Source organism: Paralichthys olivaceus, chromosome 15 (assembly GCF_024713975.1).
Source record: "Paralichthys olivaceus isolate ysfri-2021 chromosome 15, ASM2471397v2, whole genome shotgun sequence".
Lineage (NCBI taxonomy): Eukaryota > Metazoa > Chordata > Actinopteri > Pleuronectiformes > Paralichthyidae > Paralichthys > Paralichthys olivaceus.
In genome coordinates this window covers 20917119-20944081 of record NC_091107.1, presented here as the reverse complement: position 1 = coordinate 20944081, position 26963 = coordinate 20917119, and the positions used below count along the sequence as shown (strand labels likewise).

Below are 26963 nucleotides of genomic sequence, written 5' to 3'. Positions count from 1 at the left end.
CTTCCAGTTCAGTGGGAGAATTAATAATAAACATTGTACTTTCTTTATTTTATTTCATTCAGACATTGATACAACTGGTAGTGTACTTAAAAAAATTTTTTAATAGACGGCTAAACTTGAATTTAAACAGTTTTTAAAATTTCCAGAAAGTTAGTTGAATTTTACTAATAAAGAATAATCGTTAGATTAATCACAAAATTAATTGTTAGATTAATAGATAAATTGAAAAAATAATCAATAGGTTCAGCCCTACACACTATCTGTTGTTTGGGTCCAATGAAATGTCAAATTACTTTTCCTTCAGTCATCAGAGAATTGAACTAAAGGTCTATATATTCATCTCTATAGCTTCAGTGTCTTAAAGTGGAAGAGGTCATGTGCTTGAACTTTGCCTTCCTAGTATTGATTTCGTGTAGAAGAACCTGTGTGCTTTCTGCAGTGCTTCAGAGCTGCGCTGTTACTAAGTATGAGGCTTAATTTACTGGGAGACAGAGATGATACGAAATCTAATTTCTTATGTTTGTATGTTTATATGCAGTATGAGTTTTAGCATAGCATCTGATTTAGTTTAAGTCTTCGATTGACACAAATGATTTTATTTATTTAGCTTGCTTTTAGTCAACAAAACAAATATATCTTAGTCTCACCTCATCATGTAGTCTGTGGATTCTGGTACCATGGTGACAGAGGTCCTTGTGTATGGTGAGGGTTAGCTGAAAGTGGCTGTTTTCATATTGATACTAGTCATAAGATGTGTCTATAATTCACAGGCTGCATCCTTTTGAGGCTGCATATGAAGACAGATTCCATGACGCGACTAGGCTGTCCCATTTCAAAGGCTCTTTCAAATACTGCCCACAAATGTGTGCTTCCAGAATTAAAGGATCCAATGTGTGGATCCTTCCAGGCTCAACCTATCATAGGATTCACTGGGCTTCACTGACTAAACACTTTTTAAAGGGCTAATGGCGCTGGCAAGCCACGAGATGTCACACATTCATGTAGGTCTAATAACTCATTTGTCCACTCTCCCATCTTTCACTTCAAAATGAAGTTTGTAATTGTTGACAAAAAATATAGTACATTACATTATATTTTTTATTTTCAAATTATATATATTTTTAAGTAGTCCTGTTTTCAGTCTGTTAATGAATACTTTTATTTTGGCTCGGTGATGATTTCTGTCCGCCCGTCTGTCAGTCTCTCAGCAGGATTACTCAAAAACCGCTTAACTGATTTCCATGAAACTGTATTTAGCGGTTGGGCATGACCCAAGGAACCCATTCCTTGCTGAAGCGGATCCGGATTTTTTAACACTTTAATTAACATTGACGGGCGCATAGTTTTTGTTGACAAAATTAATAAACTTCTAATAACACTAGCCATTTGAGCTGTCTGTCCACTGCTTTTACTACAGCGCACTGCCAGGAATATTACAGAACAGAGGGGAAACGGCCAACAGACATGTCATCATATAAAATTAATTTAGGAAAAGTATTTTGGCATACTGCCTGTGTCAAACGCTGGCGAGGAACATTTCCTGACTCAAACCTGTGGTGAGCTACAGTCTTGTTTTGCTCGTCTTCATTGATTCCGCCACTCTGATGAGAATGAAGGATATTTGCACCATTTGTAGAGACAATTAACTTTTGATTTTTAATCTTCTCTAAGCTGAAGCTCTGTCTTCTGTCAAGGTCGGCCATTTCATGGGTTTTCTGCTGCATCAGGTATTTGTGGGAAGCTCAGCCTGCTTTGTCTTGTCTGCCTGGGACACCAACACACACACACACACACACACACACACACACACACACACACACACACACACACACCACTTACTTTCTGGTTTAACTAACACACACGTCATTCCTCTCTACTCAGAAATAACCAATGAGATATGTAATTTCACACCCACAACATATACGTGCAGGTACTGGTGCACAAAAACACACACTTGAAGTAAGGTGTGTGTGTGTGTGTGTGTGTGTGTGTGTGTGTGCGTGTGCGTGCGTGCGTGTATTTCTGTATTTGTGGTTGATTTAAGAGCAAGAGTTTACAGTGGCCCAGGACATGAGATGAATTTCAACACAGCCTGTGCCTGTGTCCACAACTCTCCCAGCCTTAAAGCTTACAGCACAGACACTCACACACAGCAGTCGATATCACCATGTGCTGTCATTGTCTGGTCAATATGGTGTTGGTTTAAATCGATTAACTCTTGTACTGAGCTCATATAGAGCCACAGCAGTTGATAATCTTTCCACCCAGACTCTTGGACAGCTGGGATGTCTGGATATTCTTATGCCGCAGACAATCTCAGGGTCAAAAGAAGGCGACGCATTAGTTTCTAATGAGTCAGGAGCCAGGCTTAATCAGTCATGATTCATTTTATTGCCTCGTTATTTTTGGAACAAAGATCCCTGAATGACTTTGACTTCAATTTTTCTTAAAGATGTAACATTTGCATTTTAGAGGAATTCATGGTAAATATCAGAATTTTCAGAAAAGATAAATGGCATTTACTGTATTGTAATGCAACCCCTCAGGTCTATGTCTGTCGTTACCTATGGTGCTGTCTTGACTAAATTGCACACCAAAGAAATCTCCGGGGACGATGTGTGCCAGTAAGTTTCCCTCAGAGGTAGATCCAGCCGCATCAGTGTGGCCTGTGAGGATCCTGTCCTCCTACGCTTTCTCCTCCTGCGCCGCACTCCCACCTTCCCTCCATCTCTCTGCTCTTTGCGTCATCCTCCTGGGATTACAGCTCATAGCCGTCAACTGCCTCGGAAAACGGGCTACACTGACTCTTCTCTCCTCCACTGTTTTATTGGGTCATTACCACTGTGTTCCTGTCATCAATTTTCGTCTGCTCACAACGTGACATTTGGATTTCATTGGGAGGTTGTCCTGCAGTGGGTCGCGTTATAGCAATAATACCCGAGAGGGCGTTCTCTGCTGTGATTACCGGGACAGTAATGATTCACTGGGTTGGAGATGAGCGCTGTTGATCATCCCAAAGCCACTTTAATCACAGTTACCAAATTAAGTTTTTAACAACAAAAACCAATGTACGTTTTGGGTGGAAAGCACAGTATTGACTGATTTATACCACAGTTTAAGAATACTGGCAATTAATGCATTACATTTTTAACCTAAGGGCTGAAATACGTTGATTCAACACAAAATGATTGACTGATATTTGATTTATTGTAGGGAATTATTTGGCATTTTAAAAACCGTTTCCTGATATTTTCAGACTAATTAGTTGAACAATCAAGACGAAGCAGGTTAATCAATAATGAAAATACCCATTACTTTCAGCCCTAAAGCACTTCTACAGTACATGCTGATGCAAATGCGAAAAAAACAAGCTCTCTGTTTGAACCCTCACTGGATCAACAGAGTAGTTCCATGCGGATGAACAAGAGAGCTGCGTTAAATGTTCTAAATATGTTTTGATCTTTTGGCTTCATGAGTTTTGGTTTTTAAAGGGAGAGGAATTAGTCAGTAATGAATAAGTTATGCTTGAGCACAGAGATTAGAAATTGTACTATTGGGGTTAGAATAAGGACTTTTTCAGCTATCTTTTTCTGGAATGAAAAGTTATACCCACTAATTCCACAAACGGCTGGCTGTATCTGTGGAAAGCACATCTCACAAACTTATCGGCTTCACACATGGCATGTTTATAGTAAATTGTCCAGTTTGCTGCAATTTTGACACGCTATACTTTCAGTAATAATATAAAATTGAATAATGTTTTCAAATTAAAGTTATACTATGTTGTTGCAGCAATGCTTCGCATCGAGCTCAATTGCAGATATTTTATTTTGAAAAGTTCTGAACTTGGGTTTGAAGATGGGTTGTTTAACAGACCTCTGAAATAGCCGACATGCAATGGATGAAGTAAATCGTTCAGTCTTGCATATAAGCCACACGTGAACAGTAATACAGCAAATTTAGTTTGAATTGATGAAAAAATTATAACAAAATCTACACTGCAGATAAACCAGGTAGGATGAACTCAAAGTTTTTACTCTGCACCGAAGACTGTGTAAACAAACTCCTCACACAACTTCCAGCACACAAACAATAAAAAAGTGATAGAATATTGTAGAACTGTTGGAGGAATGACAAGGACTTAAGTTGATACACTTAACCTCATCTGTTTCATGGAATGTCTGAACACTGTGCTGGTGGGGGGGCGGGGATACAAAAAAAAAAGGTATTTGACATAATATGTGGATGAAAAAAAAAAAAGGTCCTTTGAATGGCTGGTGTGAGGAGGGTAGAGTCTTCAGAGAGCAGAACCACCACAGGACGGCAGGGCAGCCAGTGTTGGTGTTTGACTGTTGACTCACACAGGAATGTAATGTGCCAGAATCTCCATGTGTTCACACTGAAGTGAAATCCTGCCTTGCAAAGCTCCATCAGCATGACTTATTTGATCTACAGAGTACTACACACACAATTAATTATTTTTTTCTCTCTCCCCCCCTACCCTATTCTCTCATTCTTGTCCCATGTCAATCTTTCTGCTAAATTTCTTTTTTTTAACATTTTCGCTCCACATCTCTTTTTTTTCACAGTCTTGTCTAATCTCTCATTATTCCCCACATTCCTCTCTCTCCGCTTTTATCCCTCGTCATCCTCCCTCTTGCTTCTATATGTGATTTGTTTTACCTCATTCGTCTCTCTCCCTCCTGATCTACCTCTTCACACTCACTCCCCCTCCCTCTCTGCTTCTCTGGCAGGCTGCTCATTGCAGTGAGTCAGTATCATGGAGGCAGGCAGCGGGGCTGCCGCAGCTGTGGGGAGTGCAGCACTAGGACTGCTGGGAGCCACAACCACGTCCAGCCATGACATCTTGGACAGGTAAGCCCCGTGCACACCCTGAGGAATGGACTGCCCCAAATGTTTTACGATCAGAGTGAGGAGGGGAGTAGTGTGTGTATGTTTAGAAAGACAGACCACACCTTAGGTTGTGGTTTGATAAGGCGATTAGTTTTTAGTTATAGTAAGGGCATGGAGAGTATATGAGTGTGTGTGAGTTTTTATGTGCGTTTGCAGTACCACACAGAAAGCCAGCCTTCTTATGCTTTCTTTGCATGTGTGTGTCTTCCTCCCTTTCAATACACTCACTGTATGTGAAGTCTCTGCTCCGGTCTTGACAGTTGAAGAATCTGGTTTGGGGTTGCCTCCGTGTCAGTGTAGAGTGTGCGTGTTTATGTGTATTTGTGCATGTGCCTGAAGTGTGTGTAGATGATAGAAAGTGTGGGGGGGTGTTACTTGGCTCCCTCCATGCCTCAAGGAGAAATGACACCAGGGAATGCGCATGCAGAGGAGGAGGGGGAGGCATCGGTAGACGTGCCTGAGCTATAGCTGAGCCGATAGGGTGAGTTTGCACAGTCACCACCCCACCCCCTACTTAACCCCCACCCACACCCCATCAACCCATAGCAACTAGGTAACTGCCATCACTGGCTGTCACTGCTGGAAACCCCTCATTCAGATTTCCTTTGCCCACGGAGCCCAGCAGCTCCCAGCTCCAGCGACCACTACCTTCACAGCGGGGCCAAGTGTATAAGCTTTCAGCCAGTTACGTCATTGCTACAGCTGTACACCCACATGCCCAAGCACTGCGAGACACACACACATACACACACACCCTTGAGCATATGCCTTCACAGAAACACGTGCACTAAGGTGTATCTAGTACACATGTATGGTTCACAGGGATGTTTTAGGGAAAACATCACTGTCACGTGCAGACGAGAAACGCACACACAACAAACACTTCATCTTCGTAGTTAGGTGCTTCACCACATTTTCACCTGTGCACGTCAAGCTCTGTCATCAGCTAGTAGGTGCTGTTGGGATATCACTCATCTCTTCTATATTTCAGTTGCTACTCTGCCGATGATGTCTAACTCACACATCCCAGGGATCTCCTTTGACACATTACAGTACAATCAGGGATGGAAATGAAGGCTGTGACTCATTTACTCGTCATTTCCTTACTATATTTGTGAGTCACCACTCATGCTCTCACTGGCGAGGACACATTTTCACCAGCCTTCTCTGAAATATGCCGAAAGATCCATGTGCATCTACACCTGTTCACATGCCATCCAAGCCGGTAGCCAATGACTTGATTCCCCTACATAACTGCTTCGGCAGCATGATGTTGCTTTTTTCCCCACTGCTGGATTAGTGGTGTGTGTGTGTGCGCGCGCGTATGTGTCTGTGAGGGGCAGAACACGTGTACAGCTGTCTGTTTTGGCGAATGTGTCCAGCTGTGCATTATCTTTTTTTGGAGGGTAAGGGGGGGATTATATTTAAGGCTGCTCAGCCCCTCCACCTCCTCCCTCACACACCGCCCCTCCAGTCCTGAACTGGGTCTAAATCCTGCACCGGGGTTACCATGGCAGCAGCAGCTTAGCATACATTAGACAGCAGTCCAACATTATTGAAAATGAGTGAGTGAAAAGAAGAGAAAGGAGTAAAACAGACAATAAAAGAGGAAGATAAAGAAGAGAAGGAGAATGTCTCCCTTCTGCTAAATTCCATATTGATGATATCATGTTCAGTAAATACACACAGGGATGTGTGTGTTCTCAATCTGTTGTCCATTGCAGTAGAGTATTTCTTTAATCAGAGAGGACATAGACGTTGGCGATTGGACAGGACTAATCAATTATAAGTTGTCCTGTGAATTGTGGTGGACAGAAGTGGATCTGCAGCCAGGACTGAGGAGAGCAGAGAGGGGACATGGGCCCCCAGGAAGGGACACAGACAGAATGAAAACGCTGTAAAAGAGGATAGTTTGTGTTTCACTAATTCTGTAAGACAGATGAGTAGACAACAGTGTCCTCTTAAGGAGGAGGCCCACGCCAGCATATAAGCTCCCATGAATATAGAACTAAGTAGATCACGGAGCTCCTAATTTCAGGTTTGCGCAGGCTGCTTGGGTTGTAGCATTCACTTACCTACACAGGCAGCTGATTTACTGTTGGTAATTTGTTGGTTAAATATCTACAGTGGCAATGATGTTTCTTTCTTTTGAGGTTAGCACCTCAGGAATATAAGATAAATTATGTTGTCACTTTACATTGGTCTGCTCATCAAGCTTCATCAATCCATTATGATTTCTGTTTAATTCTTCTTTGATCACTACATTTACAAACAACGATCAATTAAGTCGTTATTGCTAGTGCCAATGAGCCTGTGGAGAGTTGGGAAATATTTTCTGTGGCTCTGAGTGTGAAATTATGCCTGAAGCCGTTTTCAGACATGACCTCCGGAGAATTGGCTACTGACGTCACCTGCAGTTTGCCTTTCATCCATGCGCAACACAGCAGGAGGTTCTCTGCACAGACACGTTCACAACAGCATCGATTCCTCCGCGTTATTTAGGCAAGAGGTGCAGCTGCCGGTTTGCAGCAGACAAAGGCAGGACGTGATGTATTAACTTCACTGCGGAGATCACGTGATCATGTTTACTGCACCTCGACACTGTTGTCGGCTCCTAATCACCACACACTCTTTTGTCAGTGTCCTCTACGTTTATGACACCACTTTTTCACCCGATGATATTTGTTTTCTTGTGGGTTTTTTTTTCATTTTTGCATCTGTCGCATGTTAGTAGAGTCATCAAACCCCCCCACTCGCTTATGGTGAATCCCGCAGTGTATCCCCTGCTGTGTTCACACATCTACCTTTTCTGGATCTCTACGGACTTTATACTAGGAGGCCAGGTGTGAGCCTCTCACTCGGACATTGGCGTTCACACATGCACTGAGGATCTGCGGAGTTCAGTGCATGTCTGAAAGCAGCTGTAGTGACGTCATCGGGTTTGCGTTAAAAACAAGGGAGAGTTTGAAAGATGACGGTGTTTATCAGGCAGGAACTATTAGAGCCCGATTCATATTCCATCTGTGATGCTTTTATATTTAACATAATTCTATCTCTTGCAAGTCCCTTGATGGCTTTGCAATACGAAATCACTGGAGAACTGATTCGCACAGAATCACTTGATAGATTAAAAGTCGACACAAGATCCACACAGAGAAATGTAATTTAATTTGGGGTGATGACAGTTGCTTGTGTCTCACTTGCTGTGGAGGTGTAAAATTCTCTCTGTAGTACTGTTGTTGTTCAGTGTCACTCTGAGCATTTTAAGTATAACTAATGGATAATTTATAGATGATAAATCATTTCATCGAATGAGTTGCCACACACTGCATTCTCAGAATGAGTTCATAAAATGTATGTGGCCTCTTACAGTGGATGTTTCTTCAGACCAGGGCTGCAAATCTTCTATCCAGATAATCATACATAAGTATTGTTTCCTGTTAATCAGATCTTTTCTTGACCGAGTAAATTAGGTCCATGTCATTGCAGTTGAAAGTTGCAACAGCAGCAGTTGTCTCCTTCCATCTTGATGATTTGCCTCAGCGCCTTTTTGGCTCTCTTGTTGTATACATTATGTAGGTGGCAAAAGAGGTTAGTGGTTTTCGGAGTCTGTTGTGGGGCATAATTAACGAAGTATGTAAGTATATTTTTGGTCCGTTTCAGACTTGTCATACCCAAACCGCGTCCATGCGACAGAAGTATTCCCTCTAAAATGCTCCTTGTTTTATTTTGCCTGGTCAGTTTGTCTCCTGTTCAGAATTCCAAAGTTCTGTATCAAATTCACTCTCCTCCATGTTTGTTCGTGTTGCCATCATGTTCTCTTGTCTGCATCTGGGTGCATGAACACAAAGCATCGTCTGAATGATGAAAAATAGAGAGAGAGAGGGATTTGTTGGGTAATAACATATATGTAATGACAGGCATGTTAAAACAGAACTCATACATAATATTTGTATATATCCTGTTGAACTGGTGAAAATGTATGACTACCATCATATAGTATGTGTTTTTTATAGTGATCTGTTAAATATATATATTATACACCATGATAATAAGGAAGGAAACACGTTCAGCTTTAATGTTCATTGTAAATTGTTTGCAAGAAAGCTCCAGGGCATCTTTTAATTGGAATGTCGAGATATACATTAGTTTTGTTCGGGAGTGGTGGCAAAGTGTGTAAAGCTGCTGTTCCACTTTTCCCCTGCATTCTTCATAAAGCTGAGATAACACATTCTACCCAGAGTCAATCATTTTCAAGTGCTTGCAAGTTTTGTCCCAATTTCTAACTGCCATAATTTCATTCAGTGTAAAATATGAAGCTGCATTTCTGTGTCCCTGCTTCTTTTTAAGTTCTTATCATATAGGGTAATGACCGAAAAGGCAGACGGAGGCGACTGTTGCAGGGGTTTGAGGAAACATTTCCACGAGGCCTGTTTGTGGGTTTGGCTGCTTATGCTGCAGTTTGGAAGTGCCGACTTTAGCTTTCTGTCTACTGGGATTGGGGGATGGTAACAATACCTTTTTTTAAATGTTGAAAAAGGGAAACTGTTTGATTTGTTTCCTGTCTTCATCAGAACAGACTGCATGCATATTTTTGCTACAGATCTCTCTGCTGTCTCCACTTTTAAATTAAATACATTTAAAATAAAAAAAAATCAACATCAGTCTACACAACTCAGTTTTCAACAGATGGACTCCAGTCAAGTTGTTAATACATCTCAAAGATAAAATAGCAAAGAGGATGCAACTGACTACAATTTGGGGAGCCACAGTCTGAGTCCACAGAGTCTGAATGTTTTTGTAAATTATTTCATTTTCTTATTTTTAGTAAACTAGCACAGTGCACATAATAAACCTGTCTGCTTGTAATGGGCTGTTTGCTTGGCTTGGCCTGTGGTAATGTTGGTTGCAGCTTTATATCTGAAACTGTAAAAGTGTCACCTGCAGTAATTGACGTCCACAGAACCCTGAAGCCACTGCTGCTGTTCAAAGAGCTGTTCACTTGTTTGTTCCAAACTGGATATGGAGAATCAGTTGTTGTTGCAGCTGATGTGAATGAGCTTGTTGTCATGAAGCTGTTGTTGTGATGACAGATGAACAGAGCGCTGGTCGCCATTTTATTCCAATTTTATTAATGTTGAACATATTACATGTCCCAAGTACACAAAAATCGACTTAACACAAGTGTGAAGCCGATAAGATGAATGGATATATGTGAGCCACTGTCAGACTGACAAAGATTTCTGCAAATAGTGGATAGATTTGCTGGATAAAAATGTCTGTCTTAATGGGTTATTGAGTGTAGTTATTGGCTAAAATTTAATTTACCATACAAAAAGTGTGTCTCAAAGTCTGAAGTGTGTCTGAATACTTGGATCCACTGTGCATTTATCAGAAATGACTCTTTATTTAATCATCAATATTGTCTGTTTGCTAGTTTTTTTGTTATAATTCTTGAGATCAATTTATCCCAAACCCATAACATCCTGTCCACCACTCTTCCCCGCATACATCATGCACTGCGTTTGTGCCAGGAAAAGCAATTAGGTTACTTGCATATAGCTTTCACGCCTTTTCTCTTGTAATCAATGCCTTACAACAACCATGCTGCTGTTCAGTGAATGGTTACTAATACAGCTGTCCATTGGATCCATGCCTTCGTTTGCTGAGTGGAGATATACATTACTCCCAGTGACCCGATGTAGGACGACATCAATTTATTTTGTCACTGGTGTAAATATCCAAATGGAAATGGAAAATTAGATGGAAAATGGTCTGCCTGTCTTGCCTGATGTCCCGTATGGGGGACAGATAAACTGCCTCGGAGGGCTAGGCGTTAAACTGCTGGCTGACTGGAGAGACAGTGGGCGAGATCCAGAGCATGCATAAGGTGGAAATCTTCTGCATTGCCCACTAATAGCAGAGCTCCCTCCATGTTCTTTCATCTCTATTCATTACTGCTTGATGCTTTCCAAAACTCTTTACATCTGCAGTGGAAATTACTCGTGTGCAGGTTCCACAGAAGATTTGACTTTTAATTGTGTTCAGGACAATAACCCTGGACACATGTATCCTTAGACCATTTCAACCTGTTAACCTTTAGGGCTGAATGGTTTGAAGACATTATGTCACGTTTTCCTGACCTGTGAACATTATTACAAACCTCTGATATTGTTTCTACACAGAATCAGATAAACACTTAATTGGCTATGGTTCATTTGATTTTATCCCATCATTCAGATAAAACTATTTGTTTAATGGACTATTTATATAGAGCTTTTCCACCACAAGTCACATTCAGGCTGGAGGAGCCGGGGATCAAACCACCAACTGCTTGGTTGATGGACCACACCTCCTGAGCCACAGCTGCCCCTTGTTTAGAAGTCAACGTTAGGGGTGTAACGGTACATAAAAATCATTGTTTGGTACGTACCTTGGCTTTGAGGTCACTCGGTTCGGTACGTTTTTGGCACAGTTTATTAGTATTTTCATTTTTTTTATTCGAAAAAATGTACTTGTCAACATTGATTGCAGAGAGGGTTTGATGCCCTGTTGATATTAACAATGTCTCCCACTGTGGAGAACACTCTCACGCTGGGGACAGATTTATAAAGGGCTGGTGTGACTTGCTGGCTGAAATGTTGACGAGGGGGAACTTCGTGATGGGGCTCAGTTACTTTCAGTGTCTGTTTTCAACAGAGAATGTTCACATGTCAGCAGCTATAAAAACAGCTATGTTGCTCGTTATTGCTTCAACACAGTCTTAATTATTTGCAGGCGGCAACTTTTACGCCGCGGGGAGCTGGGTTTGAACTGAACTCGTTTGTCCCACTAATGTTATTTCCAATGTAAGTGGACATCACTCTGGTGTCAGCATGTTCGATGTGCTACCAGCTACCTGTCCGATAGCAGCTGCGCAATGTCGGCTTTTGTATGATCCACTCGTCTATGTCTATCGTCATCATAGTTGACTGTGAAACTGAAGTGTTCCCACACAGCAGACTTAAATGATGAGGGAGGGTCTACTCACACTGTTTGTCTGTGGTCGCCATGACCCGGAGCCGACAGCACATCCGGGCCTTCGCTAAAGTTGTCCCTCGGAATTTGAGACCCGTATGCACACAAATAAGTTTTGCACGTGGACTCGCTGCATTCATTAGGTACACATGCGTGTGAACCGAAAGGCCCAAACTGAAAAATGTTGGTTTGGATACATGTACCATTACACCCCTTGTGAACATGTTTGTAAACTTTACACTGTACTCTATAGCTTACATTTATTAAGATATTTGATGAGTGGCGTACTGAAGATTACCCAATAATATTATTATAATGTCATCATGAGATTCAAAATGCTATTATAACAATTGCATGCTAGTTTTAAATTGTACTGATTAAGAGCAAATACACAGCTAACATCAAAACTGATACAGAGTCGGATCTCTGTATCGACAAAAGCATCTCTTACCAGGCAACAGTGACGCAAGTCCAGCGCAGACACTAACAGAGGTGTTGTTATAGGGATGCTGACATGTTGTGCATGGTCAGTTTTGACAGGCTAACAAGTATATCTGCCATTCACCTTTCCTCAGTCTTGCTCATATCCCAGCAAAGGAAGACTTCGAGGGTTCAGACAGCAGGAGTCCAGAGGAGTCTCTGCTCTATGCTTCAAGGTATCTGCAGGGAGTGAAAGGTCTTAAAAAGCACTGCATTTGTTTTCCTAAAAAAGGCCTTAGAAGGCAGAAACCTTAAACTCATGCTTCCCCGCTGTTGTTTTCTGCAGGACAGCACAACCTTTCCCTGACATTGATTGAATGTCTTTAGTGACCATGAAAACCAAGCTTGAGTCTTAACCTCAGAAATTCTGTCAGTACCTCAGCCAGAGTCTGCAAGTAGGAACTAACACTGTATCGAGCAGGGATTTTGGAGCTTCTTTAGTAATGATGCACAGCAGATTGTTATTGGTTTCTGAATATGTTTACTACTCTTTTAAGGTGCATCTCATACCTGATTAAAAGTCTAGTTACACCTCTGTTACACCCAGCAGATATATGCAGGTAAACCTACAAAAAAGGGCTATTGACTCCCATTACCAGTAGGGGAGATAGTGTTCATATGTTGAATTCCACTTCAAAAGTGAACACTTTCATTATTCAGACAGCCAATTCATAAGGACTGCTTCACTAGTTTACTCCTTGTGAATAAATTATTTACTACAAATAACACTTTTAACGGAACTAATTTATTCTCCTGGAGAAGAACAAGAGGTGCTCCGCTTCCTCAGCTTTAGTCATCACTAACCGGATATCTCTTTCATCAGACCGGTGCCACATTATTCTCTGGTGGGTATTATTGGCAGTTCTAAAGGTGGCACATATCCATGTGTGTTCAGTCCAGTGCAGACAACATGCAATGCTCTTCTCAAGAGTTGCTCTTATAAACATTCATCACAGCCACCCAAGCTGGCAGATCTTGTTGCCTTCGTCTGGTGCTTTTATTCATGTCTGGTCTCTTGAATGGATCCGTGCTGTTTATTAGGGTTTAAACTGACTGTCTGAATTTCAGATTGAAGCTCGCAAGGTGGCATTTCTGTTTCTCACATATGATGATGATAAATGGGGAAGAAAATCCTTTTTGCTCTCAGTTGCCATTCTGGGCTCATTCTCTGTCTGCTGTTGTCGTTGATTACTGATCTGTCAACAGAAACACAAACACATAACATATGAATACACTATCAACCTGCCAAGGGCTAGAAAGGACTTAATAAGCTTGGTTACCAACCAGTCCAAGAAGTTAAAAGAGATGGTCAATATGATGAAGTTAGGTTTATATTAGCTTTATATCCATTTATTTATGTACCAACAAGGACCAACAAATTAAACCGAATGCACTCTGACAACAGACCTGTTATAAATTCTCCCTTATGTAAATTTTTGTCGAAACTAGTTCTTCAAGAAAGGTGCTGATTGAACTGCATCCACAGAAATACATTTTTGTTTTTTTTTTCAAACCAAATTATCTCTGTGACATATCAGAATTCCTCTTTGCCCATTCTACAGTGAGTGTCTTTGTATTCAAGAGTCTCAGTTTCTGTCTATGCAGATGTTTTAGTTTGAGAAATAAAACTTCAGTCAGCAGTGTTTCCAAATGTCAAGGTGTTGTAGGGGCTTACAAACGACAGAGTAGTATGAACGCCAGGCATAAACATAACCACGGTGTCGCTTTTTGAAGCTAAAATGTATCAGTGAGGACCTACAGCCTGTATCTTGTGGTGGAGGCTGCAGAAAATTGGTTGTTCGAATGATTGAAATGCTAAATATTACCTTGGTTTAGCATCAGGTATGAGCATTTACTTTATTCCTTTGTCTTCTTGTGTGTTCGTAAAGCTCTCTGCTTATTAAAAATACATTTTATAGATTAGAGAAGTTGATCTATTACAGAAAATCTGCAAATCATTATTAATATACTTCAATGTTAGCTTACTCTGTTAATATTAAATACCTAATATACGTGCACCTCATCTCAGTGATAAACCCAAGAATCTACGCTTGCCCATTTTTTTTTTAAACATTTAGGTTTGGTTTTAATATAATATATCCTGCCTTGTTTTAAACAGACAAGCAGCTGTATGAGTGCTGTGGTGCAGTCGTGAGTTGCCGCTGGTGACTGTGACAGTGGTTTATCTCATCCTCCCTCAAAGCTGTTAGTTGATGTGAGGAAGAAAGACCTGTGCTAAACTGGCTGTGACAACTGTGTTGAAATATTGAAATATATGGAGCATATCACCCACAGGATTTCTGTTTGGGGTTGGGCACATGTTGAGTCAGACATTCAGCGAGGAGGAAGCCTAATAGCAGAGACAGGAGAAAGTGGTGGCTGAGGATAAATGCAGTGAGGCATTTATATCTTTCAGAGCAAAAATGGAGCTGCTGTTGCTAAAATGCACGAAAATTGAGAGGTTGTTGGAAATGTTTGGAAAACAGTCAAGATTGAGACATTCCCCCCACATTAAATAGGTCCTCTCTCGTTTCTTACAGAGCTGGAGAGAGAAACATTCCTCCTCTCTCTCGCTGCTCTTGTCTGGTTTTGAAGGACAGATGGGCTGGAAGCAGACAGGATTGCTGTTTAACGCCAGGTTAAAGCACGCTCTTGTTGCTGCTGGGTGTTTGGAGCAGGTGCTGGGAGAAGCAGCTCCTTTCTCCCGTTGTGCCTTCTCACCAAGGAATGCTGGGAATGCTGGAGTGCACTGCACTTGTGAACAGAGAAAGTGATACTTGGCAAGTGAAATGCACTGCTGCAGCCTGGCCTTTACCCAGTGTGTCTGAAAGTGGTTCACACTGACAGTGGTTGTTGGACCTTCCCTGTAGAGTGGTGCTTAAAGCATGTCATTAGGGTGGCAGCGGTGAAGGAGTGTCAGTCAGTTATTTCTCATCACTGCATGACTGAGAATCTACTGTTTTGAAGATTACTGCTTTCTTATGTTTTTGCATAAGCAGCTATCCTCAAATAATTGATATTAAAATAATACAATTTGAATCAGTAATTATATTTAAATAGAAACTGTCATGAAGATATTTAATTTGAACAATTAAAAACATATTTTCTGTCATCCCGAATGCATGCACTAATAACCTCTCGCATTCCGTTCTGCACATTTTCCCTCTAAATCTGTGCGCATGAACACTCACTCTCTTAATTTGTCATCATCTCTGCTCTGTCCACTCACACACACACTTAACTCAGCCCAGTGTTACAATAGCCAGGTTTCGATCCACACATAGAGCACATTATTACAGAATTTCAACAGAAGTGGCAAGTTTCAATCTGCCACTGTTATGTATTAAATTAGCTTTATTTCAAAGTTCTCTTTCTCTATTGTTCCAATTGTACGAGTCAGCTTACTCTGGTGCATTGACAATTTATATAAATGTTGATCAATATACATTGTCCCCTTCTGAAATAATGAATAGATAAAATGAAATACATAATTTAGGTGGTTCACACAAGCTCTCGCCCAAGGGCACGCTTTAGCATCGCTACTTCCGGATGTGGACTTTTATGTTTCAAACATGGTGTAAATGACGGCGTTGCAAGTCGAATTTGAATGTCGGAGCTTATGAACACTTGGATGACACCACACAAGCAGTATGGAGGTGTTTTTTATTCTGTCTGAAAGAGTCACCCGTTACTTCAAATGAATTGGAATTGGCTGTAATGCTGTTTACCCCCGAAACTCCAAAGTGTTTTGTGGACTCAATCACTTCACCCACAACTCCACTGGCATAGTGAGTAGGTAATGAGTGAATTTTAATTTTCCGGTTAACTATCCCTTGAAGTCCTTGTATCTTGAGGTATAAAGGCCGATAGAAATTGTTAGGCTGAGTTAAAGTGGCATCATTTGACTGAACGATGAAGTAGGTTGCATGAGAGGTTGTGTGAGATGGTTGGAGAGCAGGGAGTACAGAGAAGTGACTTCACTTCCCTTCTTCTTTACTCAGAGTCCTCTGCACTGAGGTCCAATTATCTCAGTGCTGAGACGTTGTTTCCGAGTTTGCTGGGTGCCATCGTAGCTGCTCCAGACTGTTTCATCTCCTACAAAAACAAAGCTCTGGTGTGTCTGCTCTAGTTTATTAGACTCGCTGCTGAATTCAGGATGCACAGTGTACGTGCATCACTCGTCACTTGAAATGTGAAATGCTGCTGTGTAAATCTGTTTCATTTCCATCCCCACTCTCTTCTCCTCTCAGCCTCTATGGAAACAAGGGCAGTCTTTGAAGTAGATGAGCTGACTGTATATAGGCAGACATCTCATCAACTTTAAGTCTTTCTGTGACGGCAGTGCCAGCCCTAAATTTATCTTCATCATATTATCCAATGCCTGGGCTCTGTGACATTTCCTTTGTTGTTCTTTGGATGCTGAACTCATTTTAAAATGTCCTGAGCTGGGCCCTGCAGCTACGTGTTGGGCCTGTGTGAAAATGTTCAAACTGGCTTAATATCAGACGGTGACTACACTGAATTCACAGTTTAAGCTCCTATACCGAACCAGTATCGACCCAACTTTCAAATATTTAGTTTCCCCTTGTTGTTTCGTCTCCAGTGAGGCAATAATCAAACAATAAATCTGACACAAATTCTGAACCAAAAATTGTCAATCGAACATTTTGAAAATTGGTAAATTGTTTGAGTCTTTTTGTGTAAAAATGCCACACATAGTCCAGCTTCTCAATTGGGAATTTGTTAGTTTCTATAGTCATATATCATAGTTAATAAAGAAGTTTGTATTAAAGTCTTTTAGTTTTGTATTGGTGGTCAGACAAAACAAGCAATTTCCCAACATCATTTTCCTTTCTCCCCTTTTTTTCACTTATCAAAGATGAAACTAATTGTTAGCTGCAGGCTTGAAGCCTTAAAGTTAAATATCAGCTTAGTGAAATGATTACAAGTTTAATTCTAAGTTTGTGTATTTGTGTGTTTGTGCTACAGGGGTCTGAGGCCTGGACGTCACCCGGAGGAGGACGATATTGTGCCTGAACTGGCCCACATCCATCCCAGAGAGAGACCTGACTGGGAGGAGACCATCAGTGCCATGGTGAGAGACACAGACACGCATACACAGACTCGCTGCAGTGATCTTTTTTTGCATAAACACACATTTTCAAAGGTATGAGATGGTCACTGTTTTGAATACATACAGTGTATTCATCCCTGTCCAGTTCTCATCACAGGTCAATTGAAGTGACGGGTCAGATCTTTTGATAACACCACACTGATCAGCTTGTTTGCTGCCTGTCACTTTCTTATCTGTTTTTAACCCAGAGGATTAATTAGCTGTGTCTCTTTTTCCGATTGAAACTCCGTCTCCTCTGCTCCTGAAACACTATCACACATTCATGATTAATGCAGAGGACTGTTGGTGTCCTGAAGCTACTCTACTCCACACACTTTGCATAGATAGTCATCTACCTGCCATCTGTGTACTCCTGTGTCATTCAACCCACCTCTCCATTCACCAAACGGCATCATTCATTATTTCCTTTCCTTCCATCTTTGGTTTGGGTCTTTCTTATTGCATCAACAGCACGCTGAAAATGAGGCCGTCTCCATGGTAACATGCAGAGCCACCCGTGGTCGGCGCGTGGTTGGAGCCCTATCGCAAGTGCTTACTTCAATCGGGCAGTGGAGAGAAAGAGAAACAACAATCTCAGCAGTCTAATGAATATTGATAACAGAGGCGGAGCATTTAATACTGCACGTCTGCTTTTCTTTGTTTAATATTTGATACAAGAGGGACTCTATACTGGAGTAGCATGCATTATGTATGCTATTATTTGGTTTCAAGAGGTGATGAAAAGCATTAAGCAACTTAGTGTAAGCTTTTACACCAACGCCCTGTTGCACTGTGTAGGATACATATTCTGTATCAATGCAGAGAAGCAAAATGGAAATAAACGTTTCCACATCCCTGCAATGGAAATATAAAATGAACATTAAAGTATTTTTTAATTAATATCTGAGTCATACAGCTGGTTGATTTCCTACATATGAAGCATATACACGACCGATTTCAGTCTGGTTTTAGAAAGGGACACAGCACCGAAACAGCACCGCTGAGAATAAATGACCTTCGAGTGAGCGCAGATAAGGAAAATGCATTTATCCGGGTGCCCCTTGACTTATCTGCGGCATTTGACACAGTACATCACAAGATTATTTTACACAGACTCAAAAGCTGGATTTGTATCACAGGCAAAGCTCTTAACTGGTGTAAAACATACCTTATTGGCAGGACATATTTATTAGCCTCAGTGACCATGTTTTACAAAAGCATGGTAACCATTTCGGCATTCCACAGGGTTCCATTCTTGGTCCATTACTATTTTTCTTATGTATGATACCACTGGACAAATTATTAGTGACCATGGAGTCAACTATCATTGTTATGCTGATGATACTCAATTATATCTAGCCATAGTGCTAGCATTTTTCTCAAATTAAACAAAGATAAAACAGAAATTCTTGTAAATTGCACTGATGATCGGAGACCAAACATTATTAGCAAACTTGGATGTCTGGCGTATCACATCAACTCAGAAGTAATGAACCTGGTTGTTACGCTTGTCTCTGAACTAGATTTGAATTCACACATAAACAATGTCACAGAGATTTCCTTTTATTGTTTAAGAAACCTTGAGTACCTCACTCTGGAAGATGCCAAACAGTTTACTCATGCTTTTATACTTTCTCGTCTTGACTACTGTAATGCACTATATTCAGGATTACTCAAACAATCCATTGATCAACTACAGCTTGTACAAAATTCAGCAGCCAGGGTTTTAACGAGAAATAGGAAAAGAGATCACATTACACTGTCGTTCCCTCATCTCTATTTCATGTCTTTGATTTTATTGTAAAGCACTTTCAGCTGCATTTTATGTATGAAAGGTGCTGTATTAATAAAATGTATTATGAGTTATTATTATTATTATAATAGTCAGAAAAACACAACTGAAATTTGCTATGATCATGTTGTTATACATACACACATTTATATTAACCTTACTCTAAACCTAATACTAACCTGAAACTTAACAAGTTTTAACTCTCAAACAATCCTTTAAAATGTCCTCACAATGCAGAAAACACACACACACACACACACAGGTTTGGCTGCAGGTTCTTATAAAGCCTTACTATTCCATGAATTGGGTTTTACAAAGTTTTCAAAGGCCTTGAAAAGTATTCTTAATTTTTTAGGCATGTCACCATCAAAATGTCTCTACTCTGCCAGACCAAAGAAGAAGAATTCTTAGTGCTGGTATGCACCACACTATTAGTCTGTTTTTGGTTAAGCTCATGCAAAAAAATTAACCCTCTCTGGCCGGCCTGCTAGCTTGTTTATGAACACAGGGCAGTGCAAATATAATGATGAACAGTTGCTGTCCCATGTCCACCTCTGTCAGACATGTCCAGTTAACACCTTGGACAGAGGTGAACTGTCTCGGCTGAGCTCATCTGCATACCACCTTTACTGTCACTGACCGTCTGGCTGTCGCTTCACAGCTTTGTCTCATTCACACCTCACATGGCCAGCAGCTCTTTGGGGCGGTTTTCTTACACATGCTTTTGTACTATGGAGTTTTTTGAATTACCTTCTCATGAATGTGTTTTTGTCTTTTTTCCTCACCTTCATTTTAAAGTTATTTTGTTTCCCGGGTCCCTTTCAACAACCTGTTGTCAGTTTTCTGAAATTAAAACAAAATGAATACATTCACTATTAAAATCTACCCACACCAAAATAGATTTCCCAGGCTCTATTCATGTTATGTTGACCAAAGTTGCATTTTTGCACGTTCGATTTAAGCCAAATGAAGCAAGCGAGTGTCTTACTGAAAGAATAATGGGGGGGATCGAACCATTCATGCATCTTTGTGTGGAGCTGATGTCTTGACCAAAGACTGTAATGAACTAAAATATAGGTTTCATCATGATGTTTCAGCACAAGGTGACATTTTGATAACTAAAAGCATGTTTATCCATTATGGGAAGTGGTTAATGTGTTATAAGCAGTAATCTATACACCAACACACTCTGAGCCGATGTCTGTTTGTTTTTTTGCATGGCATGGAAAAACATTCCAATAGGAATGCACCCATACAAACAACTGGATCAGGTTTCTGTCAAGCGTGACAGAATCACACCGACCAATCAGATCTGCCTAAGTGTCAGTGCTATTATAAAATCCAGGGTCCCTGTTATCTGATAAATATTTAAAAAATGAAGCATGCCACCAAAAACAAATGCTCCCTAATTTAAAATGACACAATTTATTCGTATTATCTCACAGTTAAGCAAACCGATTTTAACATTGGTTAAAAGAGAACTGATATTAGATCTGTATCATATATGCCTGAGGTGAGTCACAGGAGTTGCTATTGGGTAGAAAAGTTTGATCGCTGGGTGTTTAGCTAACAAGCTGTGGTGGAATGATGTCCTCATATATGCTCGTACACCAAGCTCTGTAACTAAGCTCCCCTTGGAATCTGCATTTGCTTGTCTTGGTTTCTGATGCTGATAGTGATTGTTTAGAGTTAAGACAACATGAAGCAGGTTTGAAAAAAGCCTCTGTCATCTTCTCTCTTTTCAAAAAACTAATCTTGCAAAGCCAATATACTGCAGACCTGTTCAGCAGAATTTCTGCTTATCACAAACTATGTAACTACAGTGAATCTACGGAATGATCTCGTACTCAGAACAAGGATTACTGAGGAATAGCTATTTGAGAAATAGACTATATTAAAAACATGATCATGTGTCACACATCCCAAAATATCTTGTGTGTGATTGTTTGTAGAAATGAAAGTAAGAGGAGTGATGCAGATATAATGTGATGCAAAGAAAAGGGGAAGTTAAAATTTAACGCTACCACAGGTTTTTTTTATGTTTGGAAGAGGAGGGCAAGGTGAGGGATGCTCAGCTGCAACATTCAACCACTAAATTCTACACACTGAACCTTTAATGAAATCATAGGATGCCCTGCACAAGTCAGTCATGAGAGATTAAAAGTAAGAATCCACCATTCGACTTCATCGGACTGATGCTTCACTTATCCAGTGGATTTACAATTGTAAACAAACTACCAGGGCTTTGTTAGTCATGAAATGACAAACATTTTGATTATGAAATTCACTTCTTCTCATGCAGACCTGCCTGATTCGGTCACTGTTCCTATATAAGGTTTGTTTACCATGAATGTCTCATGTGCTCAGGTTCCCAGGTCATTTCACTAAACACCACGTTAGATGATGGATGACAGATGATTTGACATTGAGCAGTCAGTGAGGTTTACAATCAGTGGACTTGAATGTGCTTGAAAGTTCAAAGTCTGCTATTTGAATGGTGCGGCAAAGCCTAACCGGAAAATTTTCAAGCAGTCGAACAGTAGCAGAGATGTATTTGTATGCGTCACCATAATGTTTGCGTGTGTGTTTGTGCATTGTAGGCAAGAAGTGCAGAGATCCCTGAGCTGCGGGCCGAGCCCCTCATGCGCTCGTGCAGCAGCAGCACGGCCAGCATGAAGGTCAAGAATGTCAAGAAGTGAGTAAATAGAGACACACACACACACACATGTACAGTACAGATACACACACCTGCCTGTGGCTGTCTGATCCATCTCTCTCACATCTCTCCTTCCCTCAGTTCAACTCTATTTATTTCTCCTTACTAGCTGTTTATCTCCTCTGTTTCCTGCTTGAGTTGCTTCCATTCTTTGTGTCTATTTCTGTGTCTTCCTCCTCCTTTCACTCCCTCTGTTTACGCTGCACTCTCCTCCCTATACTAGTCATACACACTCCAAGGTGTTGCAGAGGATGAAGTGCTAACCAAACTGAGTATGTGTGCGTTATGTTTCCAGACTTTGCTTTACCAAGGGCCACTTCCCGAAACTGGCAGAGTGCGCTCACTTCCACTATGAAAACGTGGACTTCGGCACAATTCAGGTAAAGACAAAGCTTTTCTTCCTCATTAATGTTTGAACCAATCACATGTATCCCAGATGAAGAATTCCACCTCAGGCTGCACTGATGGCCCTGAGGTGTGTTTGCGTGTTTGTGAGGATGAAGTTTCGTGTAACTGGTTGTCAAAAAGTGAACCACTATGGATGTCAGTCATGGTGCAGAGAGGGCTTTGAATTTAATTTACTACTCTCTAGTTATCCCCCTTTGGTGTTGGGTAAGAAATTGGAAGATGATTTTCACACAGACAGAAATATGACTCATGCAGATTTATTTGTGCTCGGAAATGATTTGCATTTGTTTGATATCCTCGTGTCCCCATCGGCTAAAGCGTGACCTCATTTGTTTCAGCTTTACACGTCTCAGAATTGGTCAAAGTTACCCAGCACCGGTCTGACTGCTGCTGTATGTGTAGCTGCTGCAGCCTGGCCATTACAGCCACACACAAGCTGAATAACAGTTTCACTTCACCCTAATCCCACGTCACCTCACCCAGCAGCTCTTTTTGTGTGCATCCTTATCGCATTTTTGAGTTATATTTGATCTTTTAATCAAATTTCTTTGCCATCAAAATACCTCTATTAGCTACTAGGAACTTGAATATAACTTTTTCCTTTCGTCTAACTCCTCTCATCAGAGGTACTCTAAACATAAAGAAAAAACTAAAATGATAGAATAATCTCAAATCAATGCTTTAATAATTGTGAGTAAAACAAAGCTTCCATGTAAGGACATTAAAGTGCCGTATGTATAATATTTCATTTTATTCAGTCACTTTATCACCGCCCTCCTGCGGGTTTAAGTTTTTCCCATTTATAGGCATACTTATATAACCTGTCTTGTACTTGATATTGCTATGTGAGATGCATATTTCCCCTGACATTTCACTTACATTTACAAAGTTATTCTCCTGATTTGTGTTAAAAGCCAAGACATTCTCTCAGGAGGATGGCCATGCTCACCACCACCACAAAGTACAATCAAGTACTGAGTACCTTATTAATTCCAAACCTAGTGTTTTCATAGCTAACATATGTGTCTAGCCTATAGATCCTGAAAACACTGGTATGCTGTTCCAGTTTTTCCTGCTCTCTGATGGAGTCAGTAATTTGTGGTGATGTATTAAAAAAAGGGGGTTAAAGCTATACTTCAAAATTGATTCTACACAGGAAGTGTGTTCCTCAGCCTATGAAAACAACACTGCCATCTTTGGATATGGACTTAAAGTTTAGAAACATGATGGTTATGTCATCAGGGTCATATTGGCCTGAGCCAGAGAATGAAAGCATTTATCAGAACACCCTCTTAACCAACTGAAGGGATGAGTTTTGAAAGAAACGACCTTTAAGGAGGATTTGATGAAACACACTTCTGACCTGTAGTATGGGAATTGTACAGCCGTTCCTCTTTCTGTGATCTAATATTGTGACCACTGCTGCTTCAGTTTTAATCAGTATTTACGGAAATCTGTCTCTTGTGACTCCACCCAACTCTTAGTCAGTGCAATTCTATATAACTCTAGTAGCTCGCACTCCTAAAACTGGATAGAATTATGTTTAGTGTAGTATATAGTGCAGTGTAGTTTTCACTAAACTGGGATAAGGTTCCTTTGTAGAAGTCAGCTAAGAACAAGCAGGTGTAGAGACTGTTACAGACACATTTGGGTTTGATTAATCATTTTCAATCTGAATTGTGGCATCTCATCACTACAGGGACTGTATCAGAGGATCCCTTTCCCAGACTTTGTCACTATGTTAAGAAACCAGTAGAGGTCAGCACTCAGCTGTGTTGATTACATATTGCTGTCTGGAATACAGAATGAGTGTGTGAACAGTTTACATCTGCTTCACCTGCAGGATATTTGGTGGTATATCAGATTACACCACAGAATTTAATGTCCATTCACTGCATGCATAATAGAAACTCTTGAGCAAATAGGAATTGTGTGCAGTCAATCAACTGGTTCTTCTTTTGTTGTCCCAGCTGGGTGTGCTGCCTGCTCATACTGTCACAGGGCAGCATGACTGTCTCACCCTTTGTGGGTTCCTTGTTGCTTTACAGCAGCCCTGCCTCTTTGTTTTTCTTGTTTGCTGCCGTTTGGTTTTAGTATTCAGTGCAGCGCCTGCCTCAACTTCAACAGAAACTCACACTATCTTAGTTTATTAAAGGATTCATTATTCCGTATTTGTTCCCCTTGTCTGTCAGTATAATTAATGCATCGCACATGTTTGCTTGTCTAATGAATTGGTCACAAGCGTATTCTTTTTTTATTTGGTCCAAATGATTCCAACATTATATAAATACTTGATGAACTAATGAATAAAAGACATGGCTGCTGAGTTCAGCATTCAGTGTTTCCACAAATTAGATTTTTTATATTTATCGCTGTGGTTAATAGACTGATGTGTCTGTCAAGTTGCACAAGTACTATATTCATTTTTGTGATGCATTTTTCATGTGTGTGACATATTCAGACAGTTCATACAGATATGCACACATTCACTATGATATATATACTCTGCAGCAGAGCATTTGTCATCTCTCAGGGCTGCACCAGCAAATAATATTTTTCTGTATTTAAAATTCACCTGTAGTTATTCCACTCAGCTTTCACAGATTGTGTGTGCAGTGTACTGGACTGAGACGAGGTTAGGACTTGAGATCAGATCAGGCCTTCTGCTGGAAGACAAATTATTTAATTTCCATAATAAAATCTCTTGCCAAAGGAGAAGTTGAGTCAGGCAAGGTTTTGTTGTGGAAACATTTGGATCTCATAGTCACAGAGGGCCAGAAAAGACCGTCTGCATTAAGAGCAGCACTTGTGTGGCAGGTTTGTCTCATAACACTGGTATTTTAGATAATATTTGACTGTAACTGGTGAGTTCTTTTGGCAAAGGATGTTCTTTTGTCAGTTCTTTCATTCTTTGACACTGACATGAACTGAATCATTTTCATAACTTTGCATCGTATTATTATTCATCATTAAGTGTTTCACATTCTCTAAATAGCTGAGAAATAGGTCAACTAATTGGAATTGGATGTTTTCTTTGTCATTTGAATGAACAACCTACGTGTTGCTCATGAACAAGTGTTATCTGTAATCTGACAAGCCAGCCGTAATGGTTATTTGAGATGTCTCTGAGCTCAGTGGGAACATAGGCTGTGATGGGCCGTGTGCCTGTGTTACTGTTAGATCCATATGGAGTCACATGACTGTGAATGCAGACATGTTTTATGGTAATTTGAGGTAAAGTGTGTGGAGGTAACATATGTTAAATGGTATTCACACACTTCCTGTGAATGAGTCACCACACCCACGTGCATCACACATGTGTGCACATTTCTGAGTGTTTGAGAGTACACAGTTAAATCCAGTCACTTCGGAGGAAGAGTTGTATGTTATTGGGCTGCGTTCTGAAAAATTATCAGCCTGTCGATCTGTTAGTCAACAAGTTGAGCAGTCTTTAACTCTATAACTCAAGTATTGGGTGAACTGTCATACCTCAACATCTACATAATAGATTTCCACCAAAGGATGATTCTGAATGACTTTGCAGATCCTCTGACCTGAGTGCCATCAGCAGCTTCTTGATGAAATATCAGATGGAGAGCAATAACATTGGTAGATAAAGTTTCCCCTCATGATGAACAGATGAATTATACCTTCAGCATGTTAGCAATGTTCTTGTAAGCATGTTAGCATGCTGATGTCATCCTTTAGCTCTGAACCTGATTGTACTTATATTTTAGCTGCAACATGCAATTTCAACACAAAATTCTACACACACACCTTTAATTAAATAAATGATAATAGTTAAAGTAAAGAAAACTGAATGTGATTGACATGCACTGCATCTGTTACAAGCCACAGGTGCACCGTGATGCAGAGACAAAGTGAAATGGTGGCATCACTGGTTTAAGTTCCTCTCAAATAAATAGTTGCCATTGACGAGGAGGTTATAGTTTCACCTCTGTCCATTTGTTTTATTCTTGATTGGTTCAATAGACCAAACAAATGTGACAGATTTGGTTTGGAATTCAAGGAAACTGTTGATGGCAATCATTTAATTAATACATAAATTCATAAGCACAGTAAATTGTACAGAATAATCCAGGCCTGTTGTGTCATTGGTCGTAAGAAGAGAGTGATTAATGACCATATCTGTGTCCGTGGACTCTGATGATGCACCAGCTCTGCAGCTCTCATCAGTGCGAGCTTGTCTGCCTTTCCTTTGGCTAAGCCTGCTCCCGGCTGTTTTATGGATCTTGTTTAGACCAACCAGACAGCCCATCCAAAGCTGGAGGTCATCATACATCAGCAGCACACAGAATAGAGAATAATTTATAGACAAATATTTCACATTTCAAACCATAAGCTGCTTTTGAAACAGCTTTGTGCTCGACAAGATTGGTTATGGAAGCTTCGATTAATTTTGGCTCAATATTATTGGTCTAGCTGTCTCAGAATCAGTTGAATGTCAAAATGTTTGCAGGGGTGCTGTGAATGCTGATATATTTTATGAATTTATTGCTTGT

General features: G+C 40.5%; 1 protein-coding gene across 5 annotated transcripts in view; it reads left to right on the top strand.

Moving 5' to 3' along the window:
- Positions 1–26963, top strand: part of arhgap32b (Rho GTPase activating protein 32b) — a 98626-nt gene that overhangs the window by 20523 nt on the left and 51140 nt on the right. For 3 of the 5 annotated variants that reach the window (XM_020085759.2, XM_020085755.2, XM_069510202.1), the window contains 4 exons: positions 4590–4875; positions 17401–17506; positions 21917–22011; positions 22328–22412. In XM_020085759.2, coding sequence (XP_019941318.2) covers positions 4781–4875; positions 17401–17506; positions 21917–22011; positions 22328–22412 — 381 coding nt within the window. In that variant the 5' untranslated portion in view covers positions 4590–4780. The remainder of the gene's footprint in view (positions 1–4589; positions 4876–17400; positions 17507–21916; positions 22012–22327; positions 22413–26963) is intronic. The other 2 variants (XM_020085758.2, XM_020085756.2) reach the window with 1 other exon arrangement.